Source organism: Lagopus muta, chromosome 10 (genome assembly GCF_023343835.1).
Source record: "Lagopus muta isolate bLagMut1 chromosome 10, bLagMut1 primary, whole genome shotgun sequence".
Classification (NCBI taxonomy): Eukaryota; Metazoa; Chordata; class Aves; order Galliformes; family Phasianidae; genus Lagopus; species Lagopus muta.
This window is the reverse complement of record NC_064442.1, coordinates 9140450-9152178: the sequence shown is the minus strand read 5'-3', so window position 1 is coordinate 9152178 and position 11729 is coordinate 9140450. Positions and strand designations below refer to the sequence as shown.

Here is an 11729-nt window from a genome sequence, read left to right as displayed (position 1 = left end):
GGAGAACAAAGAGCCAGGTGCATGAACCACGCTCTAGGATGTTAGCAGCATCTTCTTCCATCACGACACACACAGTGTGCCCCGTGCACACTGCCAGCTTTCCCAGGAGCCAGCAGCACTCCTCCCCACATGCATGCAGCCCACGGGATGTGCGGCTGTGCAGGAGCACCTGGATCTGTCCTGGCTCCTTCATTCAGCAGGGCAGCGTGACTGCCAGGCTCCCATGTCATCTGCTGAACAAGGATGTGGCTGAAGGAGGATGTGGCACAGCTGAGCAGTTTCCATGGTCTCCATGGTTTCATTTCTCTTCAGAAACAAATCCCCTCACATCATCTTTGAACACACTGCTCAGCTTCCCTGTAAGGCACAGTGCAAAATGTGCTGCACTTGTCTGTGCTGCTGCATGCAGAAAAAACAGCACACAATGTGGATGATGCAAGCAAGAGGCTTCAGGCATCAATAAAATTGAACCTGGTGCTCTAACAGAAGGACTGAGCATAAAGACAGCAGAGAACAGGAATAAGCCCCCAAATTTACTTTTTGTTCTGAAAATTCCTTCTTTAGCATTATGTGGTGACTCAGCTATCCTGTTCTCTCCTTGGATGGGCAGAAGGAAAATTATTTTCTTGCTCTTCATGATCGTTGTTATTCCATGCTGGTTTGAGGTCAAAACGATTACGAGATTCAGTGCAGACAGAGACATGGAAAGTCTATTTCGTCTATGCCAGCTGCTCGAACCTCAGCTTGCATTCAGCCATTCATGCTCCTCCTGTGTTACCTTCCATTGCCTCGCTGAGCAGTGCTGCTGTCCAGAGCTGTATGAAGGCAGCAGCCATTGCTCACCTTCACACAGCAGCTCACAGCCTGCCTCCATATCATTTTGCACAGAAATTTTTACTCTGTGTTTTTACCAAAGTTCTCTTTTTTGGAGGGGTAGATTTTAACCTACTTGAAAGGAGTGCACATTCCATTTGAGTTCTCTGGCAGAATGCCCACATAATGCTTTTACACTGAATAGAGCCCTAAATGCTATGTGTTTAATGCTGATAAAACCCCAAAGCTGCTGTGCAGTCTGGTCCACGTTTTTCTTGGGAAGTAAAAAAAGGAAGAGCCAAAGCAAACTGCTCAAAATCACATCAGAAAGCCACGGTGAGCCTGGGTTTGTCAGGCCAGCATGGCCATAACGCTTTTCTGTAAGCAGAATTGTTGCTACCCCACAAGAACATCACAGCAAAAAAACGTGCCTTGGACACAGGCTGTTTTAAATATGTTCTCCCAATTGCAATAGTATCAGGTGGCAGTAATTTTGGAGCAGATTTTGATCCCCTTATTTATGTTGGCAAGCAGTTGCCTCCACAAATAGATCCACCACCTCCCATGTTAGCAACTGATTGTCAGTGTGAGTAAAAAGATCAGAGTCCTTTATCTCACTTCAATATTCTGGCTGCAGCAGGAGCAAAAACCCAAACCTAACAACACGCATATTGAATTTCCAACAAATCTAGCCTTTTTCAAAGACAGTAAAATAATTCACCTCCTGAAAAGCATCCATGGGCATCCTTACACAGGCAGGCACCAACACAACTCTCACTTACCAAGACAGTATCTGGACTAGCAAATAAAACAGTAAATGCCTCAAGAAAAAACAACCCCAATGTGCTGAGCTTAACAGTCAGTACTTCCTTATAGCTTAGAGACTACAGTCAGGAGTCAGGGTGATTCTATGGGCATCCAGAGCAGTGAAAGTAACCGCGATTGAGGTCAGCTCTAACATCAGCCAGCCAAGAACCAAACACACAGGTTGCAAGAGATTTACCTGCAGAATGCAAGTATGTTGCCATGAACTCACTGATTTGTGAGCTAATGCTGCACCCTATAAAGAAAGCCATAGAGAGCCATGGATCCCTTTCCATGGGAATATTCTGTTCATGGGGTGTTTTGGAAAAGCCAGCACCATTCAGTATTTAACAGCAGAGAATTGTCATGGGGGACTGAGCAAGCTCTGGGGTGGGCTGCCTTACTTCAGGTATGTTATTCAGGTAGGTTAGTTCACTAATAGTAGGCAGTAAAACCTTGTATCTTTCCACTGAGGGAATAGGACACACAGCACAGTGAGAGCAAGAGCCTGAGCTGCAGGTGGTGGTGGTGAGTGCAATTATAGCTGGACACGAGGAGTGTCTGTAGATCTCAAGGATGAGAGAGAAGCTAAAAGAAAAGAAGAGATAAGGAAAGAAAGCAGTTTTGTCAATCCCAGGGATAAAAAAACATCTCGAGCTGAGCCCTTGGAAGGTATGAAATTGGCTGAAAAAAAGTCATCATAGTGCTGGAAATACTTTTATTTGCTCTGAGCTTTGAGTCTTTAGGAAGGCCATTTCTGAGCTTTCCTCTGCCCCCTGGAGGCCAGGCATTTCATTAACAAAGTGCAGGGGAAGGCGCTGCGGCCACGGCTCGGCTCCAGATAATTTTTCAGGAGCATCCCCAGGATGCGGGGGGTACAGGTGTGCCTGAGACAGAGCTCCTCTGACCCGGAGAGGGGCACAGCCCGCAGCTGGAGGGCCAGGCTTTGCCAAACATAACTGCTCCCTCACGTTAGGAAGACCAGATCTGCTCACACCGCTCAGCCCCTGTGTGGGCACACCGTGGGACGGCCGGGGCTCCACGTCCCCACAGCTGTGCAGCACCTCCCAGCCCGCCAGCCCCGGGGGGTAACCAGCACAGGGTAATGCAGCTCCCTGCTCGAGACGCCCCAAACTCATCCTTTTCCTAGAATCACAGAATGCCTGGGTTGGAAAGGACCACAAAGATCATCCAGTTTCAACCCCCTGCTACGTGTAGGATCGCCAACCACCAGAGCAGGCTGCCCAGAGCCACATCCAGCCTGGCCTCGAATGCCTCCAGGGCTGGGGCATCGCAGCCTCCATGGGAGACCTTTTCTTTCCTCTGCCTCACCGATTCTTTCTGCAAGACTTCTGCCTGTTCTCTTGGCGCCATCTGACGGTGGATGAGCCGGGCGGCTCGTGCTGCTATTGACACAGAATAGCAGGGATTGGATTTGGGGACTTTTGTCACTGAATCCGTGGCTGACTTAACTCAGGAAACATTTGGTTCTTACACGGAGAATATGACTGAAGTTCACAGCCATCCCCTGACACTGCTACAAACCTGGGAAACAAAGCAAACCTTCTTAAACCTCTTGCCAGCTCCGACAGCCACTGCAGTCATTTTTTTTCCACACAAACACCTCTTTGAGGACAGGAAGGCGCTCAGTGTTCGCTGGCCAGAACACAGCCATGCACTGCAGCCCCCGGATGGTTCGAGGGAGGTGCTGGGCTGGCACCTCCTTGTACTGGGAGAATGGCAGAGTCCTGACCACAGGAGCCACACACCAAAGTCTTCACAAGGCAAAGAGCCACAAGCCTGATGCTTTGCACCTCAGAGAGACACGGAGGCAGGAAGCTCTGGGAGGAGTCTTAAGCACAAGATGACAGCAGCTCCCCACAGGCTGTGTTTTCTGGGCTGAAGCTGAGCATGCAGCTGGGTGCTGAGGCACCTCAGCAACGTCAGAAGGGAGCCTGTGCTGTCAGGTTACCTCTCCCACCTGGAATCCATGTCACTCAGCAGCTCTGATGACAGCACAGCTCGGCTGCTGGCCATGCATCAGAGCCTTGGCAGGGGAACCAACCATGCAAGACTGGTTCTGAGAGGAGCAGTAAGTGCTGGAGCACAGAGGCTTGTGTTGCTCCAAAGGCACAGAAATAGTGCTGGTTATTAAAGGGATGATTAACCAATCCCCATGCCAATACCCCGCACTGCAGCTTTCCTCTCTTTTGCCGTGGTCGTGACAAAATGCTGACACAAACACACCACTGACATAAGCATACAAGGAGGGTGTCTGAAACTGCATACAATGATATATACACTATATATAATTAAGTATATGTGTATACACAAATTTTATGTATACACACATTAAAAACTAAATATATATGCTATTGCATACAATACATTGCACACCTTCTCCTTGGAAGGCCATATCCCAAGGCAAGGTCTGCCCTAAAATCTGCAATATGCAGAGACTGTAAGGTGCACAGGAATCCTCATGAACTCTAAAGAAGTCTGTGGGATGGAACAGCTTTTAAACAGGTGTGAAAGGATAAGCAGGCTCTTCAGTGAGGCAAAATGCATTGTGCAAACAGTCTGATTCTGCTCTCGCATCAACTTTGCATCATTGCAACTCATGGTTTTCGGGAGTTACTCTCAGCTGACATCCATGCAAGTGCTGGAACAAAAATAGTGCTTACAGCATCTTTTCTCATTCCATCATTTAACTATGGCAAAATTTGGATTGGTTGGGGGGACCAGCCCCATGTTTCTGTTCTAGACACATTCTACCTGCTGAAACGCAATGCAGAAGGATCTGCACGTGGTATGCACAGATCACTGTGACACAATGCCTTTCACCCCTAACTTCACAGCCTGCTGGGAGCAAATCACATGTACAGAGAATTATACTAATGAAAGATTACCCCTTCACTGGTTTTCTGCAAATCTGAAGAAGTGTTTCTTGTGTCATTGCCTGCATCCCCAGCATCAGAGCTGCTCTTATTTTCTTCCTCTTTGCAGTCCTTATCATCTTCATCTCCAGGAGATTTCCGTGACTGCTTGGAGGATTTCTAAAATAATCAACAACAAAGTTATAAAGCAAAAACTGAGCTTCAGCCTTAGAAAGACACTTTTATAATGTATCTGCAATGCAGATCTGCCTGATCATGTGTATATTGGGGAGGATACGTGGGGTGAAAAGTAGTTGGAGTTACTGACATCAGTGAAGCAAAAAGATATTCTGTGTTCAACACAGGTTGGCAGCACAGCTGACTGTAAGACAGACACAGTAATAGGAGATGGGTATTAGTGTTGGGTCACCTGTAGGTTTTGTTAGTTAATGAAACAGATGGTGCCAGCTTGACAAAAGTTTTGATTAAACACAGAGATGTAAAATGAGAATAACATTAGCAGAACTGCTTTCCATATTTTTTAGTGCTGTCAGCTTTAATAAATTAACATTAAGGCCATGTGGAACCAATATATCTTTCCTACTCCCTTTATGTTATGCAATTCTACAGTACAAAAGGATAAACTGTGGCATTAAGCCACCATTTTCCTAATCCTCTGTTTGCCCAGAATCTTCTGCAGAGAAGATGGTAGACCAGACCTGAATTCCTAATGTAAAACATACAAAGGGGGTGAAATTACTTAAAAGACTTTGTTCAGCAGATGAACCACAAAAGCCCCTGCTCCTCCCCATATTAAACCTGTATCATATTGTTTGCTTGCTTCTTTTCATTTCCATTATTTTTCACGTCCAGAAGAATAACATGAATGTGAATGAATGTGACTGCCAGACCTTCAACAGTTTTTTAAGCAAAGGACAGATATGGAGGTGGGCACAGAACTGGAGAAGTGACTACAGCATTGCTCCCTTTCACACAGATGTCAAGAGAAGAATGCATTTCAACCTACAGTTGTCACCTGCACAGGTGATTACATTGGCCAGCCATTACAAGGCCCCCTGAGACACACTACCCTTAGCTTTCTCACCTGTGCTGCTACTTAGATATTCACAGGGTAGGGCAAGCACTAAAATGAAAGTAATTAATTACCCTACTTCTTGCTTACAGAATTAGTTCTTAGAATCACAGAATCAAAGGATGGTTTGAGTTGGAAGGGACCCTTCAAGGCCATCTGGTCCAACTCCCCTGCACTGAACAGGGACACCTACAGCTGACCAGCTGCTCAGAGCCCCGTCCTGCCTGACCTGCAGTGTTTTCAGGGACAGAGCACCCACCACCTCTCTGGGCAACCTGAACAGCTCTTCCTCACTCCCATTCTGTTGTTTACTGTACTGAAGTATTTTACAGACAGCTACAATGGGAGAAGCTGAGCACGCCTGACCCTACGCTGCCTTTTACCACAATATGTGGGGCAGTCACACATCTCCAAGATGGGAGAAGTAAGCTTGAATTCTCCTAGACAAGGACCAAACCTCAGCTCACATTCTGCAAGATGCACAACTCTTAAGCATTTCAATTGCTCCTTATGGGGACTCTAAACGTATCTAACTCCTCAACTCCTTGAAAACTCTGAGAATTTCTGGCTAACTTTGAATGAATTTTCTTTCCAGCCTTTCTGAACTCTTTCCATATACCTTCTCAAAGCATAAGCACAAGAACAGGGTAGAGAATTTCAACTGCTGCCTCTCCAAGGCTGTCTCAAACAGCAAGAGCGCTTTCCCTTGTCTTGGTTGGACGCCATGGTTATGGTAAGGGAATTAAAATGCTAAAGAAGAAAGGACGGATCGCCACGAGGTGCATGATGTCTTGATTATAAATGCACATGGGTAACTATGGAAAAACTCAGAAGATTACCTTTGAAGTGTAGGATTTTTTTCGTTTTGAGCCTGCTTTTTCGTTCTTTCTTTTGCCTTTTCCATCCTCTTCTACCCGATCACCTTCCTCCTCACTGCTGGCATCTGCTGTATTTCCTCCTTCTCCCTCAGTTTCTGATGAGCTCTGTTGCTGGATTGCCTTTAAAGTAACAATAGTGACAGAATAACAATACGAATATAAATAACAAAAATATCACTACATTCTGTAGTGTAGCTGTTCTGAATTAACAGAAAGCCCTCGTAATAGAGAACTCACACTTTAATCGTTCTAGACAGGAAGAGCTCAGGATTTTCTTGCAAGAGAAAGGACTGTAAAGGCAGTTTTCTCAGCCACCACTTGAAAATGGTTATTAGATACAGATCCTGGGATAGCACATTCTGAAGGATTTACACAGAAACTGATCTGATAACAAAAGTGCATGGGCTGCAGAATTCAGGGCTGTGGAGAGACCTGGTGAGTTCTACTTTGGGCAAAGCTATGGAAACCCGTGGCTTTTGGCTGAACGGGGGAGACTTATTCTGGAGAAAAGATGGCTGTTACAGGCTCCCCAAAGGGCAAGAAAAAGTATTAGGAAAAAGCAAACACTGACCAGAAGGCTGAGAGCTCTTTGACAGCCCATCTCCCACAGCCTATTCACTACATTTTTTTTAAATCCCCAAGTGTATGCAAAACATCTGCAGAGCTGAAAATATAAAACAGGAACAGAGAGGGGCAGCAGCTTGTCTGCAGGTGGTCTGTATCTCTGGTTTGTAAGGGTTTCTGCTAATAATGTAATAGGTGTTTGCTATCTTCTGGAGGTGATTTCTACCTTCAAAGGACCCCATTCTTTAATGAGAAAAGTTCTCTGGCTTTATACAGCCCACTGACTGCTCTTCTCCCTCTCCCCCCAGCTGTGCTGACTTTTTCCTACTGACCTCCAACAGGGAGAGCTGTTGCACAGCAGCTACAGTCTGGGAACAGCAGCCCCAAACTGCCTTCTCACCCCTCACAACACAGACAGGGGTATCCTATGTGCTGTATGTGACCAATGTAAAGATCAAAAGTGCCGCGACCTCGAGGTCTGGGTAAAATGCACTAAACTTGATATAAAAATAAACAACAGAAAGAAGCTGTGGTTTTGGGGAGTAAATAAAACCTTCCATTTTTAATGCAGCTAAATGTGCTGCAGAATCTTCCCCTTCACTACCCCAGAATATCAGAGGAAGCAAAGGGCTCTGCAGCACGATTGAAGCTCAGTTTGTCACAGAGTGCAGGACTGCAGTTGCCTTTCTATTTTCTGTTACTCCAATCACCAGCTGTGAAACTTTTTAGCTGCAGCAAAACCAGGCCATTCCATCATCACTCATGCAACGTTTACATAGATAAGAAGTCTTCAAAGAAGAAAACAAGAAAGATAAGGAGAAATAGAAGTGAAACTCATTTACCTGATATCCAGTAAACTTTACTCCAGGGTTGTTTTCTATTTCCCACAGGCCTTCATTAAATCCTTTTCGTTTGTTCGACTTCCCAAACTTATCTTTGTATTCTTTATATGGGAAAAGGTCTTTGGGCCCCAGGAACGCACTGCATTTTAACAAAGGTAAGACACAAAAAAGGACTTAGACTCCTCCTGTTCAAATTAAAAACATTAACAGAGTAAACGTTTTTCTTATTCTTCTACTCATTCTCATTTTTTGTTTTTCATTTTATTTCTTCATTCGCCTACCCACTGGCTTTAGGTTACTGCTGTGAGTCTGATTTCATGGACTGGCTCACCATCCCCATGTTTGATGTTGCAAAATCATGCTGTGTCTCTCTAGAAACAACTAAACTGAGTCTCATTTATTATATTAACTGCTGCTGGGAACTGGCACTCAAACAGTTTATGAAAGGGATTACATGACGTAATTGCCTGCAATAGCAAGGGAGCAAACCTCCAATCCTATGTGTTACAATTCCAGAAAGGCCTAAAAATAATATCGTAGGAAAAGAGAAAGCATTTAAGGAATGCCTAGAACTCAGGGGCAAAACCATGCCCCTCGTACTACCGGACAGAAAAAGCAGGGGAATTTATCATCATCAACACTACCAGCTTCTTCCATGGAACGAGCCCCCACGTGCTGGGTTCTGTGCAAGCACAATAAAAATGTTCTCTTTCCCAAAAATCTTATAATTTTGTATAAGAAGAAACAATGGGCGAGTATAGGCAGATGAGTAATACAAGGAAACAATGAGACACACAGGGTGCTTGTGGCCAAATTGTTTTTCAGACAGCACAGCAAAGGAAGAGTTTGTGCCCTGCTGCTCCATGTCAGCTACATGCTGTACCAACTAATCTTAGGTACAGACACCACAATGCATGTAAAAACAAAGAGAATGGTCATTTATCCTACTTTGCTTAATTTACAGCACAATTCTAAGTTCTTGTATAAAACTGAAGAAAGCACTACTTTCTTTCCATTGACTCTCTGTATCTGGTGCTTCCTGTATTGCAGTACAAGGAGAGCTAATCGCAGAACTGGAGGGGCTGGAAGGGACCTCTAGAGATCACTGAGTCCAGCCCCCTGCAAAGCAGGCCCCTATCCACAAGTTGCATTAAAAATGTGAAGTTAAAATCATAACACAATGCTTCATTCCCACACGGAAGATTCCATGTCACCAAGGACCAGAGCTGAAGAAGTTTCACTGTCCTACACTATAATCACTGCCCTACTTTCCTGACCATCTCAGCAATTGCAGCTCACTCTGTGCTCTCTGTGAGTGCAGGGTCTGGGAGCCCACCCTCACAACTCAGTTATTCTCCTGACATGCTGGGTGCAGAAGCTGCCCATTCGTGCAGGTGGGCTTCTGAGCCGCAGCGATCTGCCCGACATCAACAAGAACAAGCACTTCTAACACAAGTAACAAAGAGAAACCTTAGGAAACTTTCCATAACTTTCCTCAATTTCTCTCAGCACTAACGTCTGGAAATATTTATGCAGTCTTATGTGTGATTCCATGCATAGTGAACACTGAAAATTTGTCCATGTCTTTGAAATGCATTCATTGCCATGGGAGTGTGTAACAGTTTCTACTGCTCAGTTATAAAACTCATGAGCTGCAATCTACAGTTCATTATTGACAGTAAGGCTTCCTCGATTACCAGGGTAATAACTACAAAATGCTCCCCGCTTTCAGATGCTGCAGTAAGATCACAGACTACTGAAGTACAAAACAAAAGAGATCAGCAATTTGGGGCTCATTCATTCACAATAACAGCAGTCCGGTTTTTTTCTTGAGAACCATTTTGAGGAAAAAAGTTTAAGATTTCATTTTGGTTTCTGATTTCAAAGCATCAAAAGTTTATTTATTGTTTATCTTCTTAGATAACCTCATGATAGCAGTAGTACTTTACAACATATAAAAACATCAGATTATTTCATTACAGCAGCAGCAGGAAATATTTTAACTAGAAGCTATTTTGATTTTGATTATGCAGAAACTATCCTTAAGGGTCTTAAAAATGAAACATGATGCATGAGCTGGGGACCTTGTTATGTTATGGAGTATCTGTAAAACTCAGAAGAAAACAAAAGCATTGACTGTAACTTCAAACCTCTATAACTGAATTTAAAATGTGATCAGAATTTCATTTTTTCGTGTCTCTTTTCTTAAAAAATTCCAAAAAAGCATGTTCTTTGCAAGTAGGAGAGCTTTCAAATGTAAACATTACATGCCAAATGGAAATGGTGATTTTTCAAAAACTAGCTCAGATACTTTTTAAACTACAGTTTAAAATAGACTAGAGGCTGACAAGGCGAAACTCTGCATTTGTAGCAATTACTATGAGACCTAACTTCCCCTCTCTGTTCTGATCCCTTTCTCTCCTGCCAGGTCAGCCAGCTCTGTTCTTCCAGCACTTGTGAGAGCTCCATCCCACAATATCCCCAGCACAAATCTCAAAGGAATGCATATATTTCAAAGCTATATGAGGATTGCGTGAGACTCTGGGGTCTGCTTCCTTTCATTTTACTGAGTTCTCATCCAGGGCAGGAGCCCAAACGTGTCTGAATACAACAGCCTGATCTCTGCTATCATGTACACCTACCTTCAGGTTTCACTATGGTAAGTTAACACAAACAAGCTAGGCTCGTATGACCTATCTCTAGTCTCCCAATGGCTTTAGTTAGGATTTGTTCCAATAAAACCAGTGGAGGCAACTTCAGCTGAAGCAGATGACATTCTCAATGGAAAACACTTTGCTTGTTCACTTACGTTTCATGAGTCCCAAAAAAAAAGATGGGGTATTTATTTGCTGGAGGCTTCACAGCTCCTTCAGGGAGTTCATCAATCTGTGAGACAGAAAAGGACACAGCATTACTACAAACGGTGGGGCCTTGTGGCAGAGCCCCTGCCCAGCTGTGACAGAAACACTTTGGAGAGACACCAGAAGACCAACGGGCAAAGTTTTGATGATTTCATAAGCATTGCAATACATGAAGGTGATAAAATCTGGTCTGCTTAATTTTACTGTTAAACTTGGATACTGCCTTCTAAAGGCCTGGAGGGTAATTTGTCTGTCTCCCAGGGTTACCTAAATAACTCCTACAGCAAGTGGGGAACAAATGGCATCTCTGAGACTGGAGCAGCAACACCAGCCCACCTCACACTGGTGGTGATGGTGGCACTCAGAGTGGAACACAACACACATCAGGGAAGAGGCTCCTGCACTCTCCTTTCCCTGGAGCCCTAATGCCTGCTTTTGGCCATTCCCCCGCCCCTCCATCTTGTCCAGTTCAAAGTTCACAGTCTCCTGCAACAGAACAGCAGAGCCCAGGTGCCTATCCGTACAAACCAGAAACAAAGTGCAGCTTCAAATAACACAGGGCTCAACAGTGCGCAGGGTGGCGATGGGTTGATTGTTGGGCTCGATGATCTTAGTAGACTTTCCAACCTTAATGATTCTGTGATTCGATAATTTGTGAGATTTTTTCCAACCTTGATGACAGTGCCTGTCCTACCAGAAATGATGCTTCTGGGCATATGTGAGCATCTAAAATGAAGTACCCAGAGAACTCTGGCTAAGAAGTGAGAGCCCAATGAATCTAAAAACCTATAGGGCAACACTACAGAGCAGGTGAGTGGCTTGCTGCCTGCATTTTAAACAATTCAATCTGAACTTAAGCATACAGAATCCTGCCAAATGTCACTGGAACTGAAAGCAAGGTGCTGACATACCACTGCCATAAGAAATCTGCTCTTCAGTGCAGCCAAGAGAAGCAACCTGCCTGTTTTCACTCAGGAGGCCAGGCCCACATGTGCTTC

The 11729-nt window shown here is 44.6% G+C and overlaps 1 protein-coding gene across 1 annotated transcript in view; it reads right to left on the bottom strand.

The window, feature by feature from the left end:
* The window catches only part of HDGFL3 (HDGF like 3), a 34853-nt gene that overhangs the window by 2988 nt on the left and 20136 nt on the right, over positions 1 to 11729 (bottom strand). The window contains exons 2-5 of the mRNA XM_048956797.1: positions 10680 to 10756; positions 7871 to 8009; positions 6426 to 6584; positions 4527 to 4673 (exon numbers count right to left, since the gene is read on the bottom strand). Of these exons, the coding sequence (XP_048812754.1) occupies positions 4527 to 4673; positions 6426 to 6584; positions 7871 to 8009; positions 10680 to 10756 (522 nt within the window). The remainder of the gene's footprint in view (positions 1 to 4526; positions 4674 to 6425; positions 6585 to 7870; positions 8010 to 10679; positions 10757 to 11729) is intronic.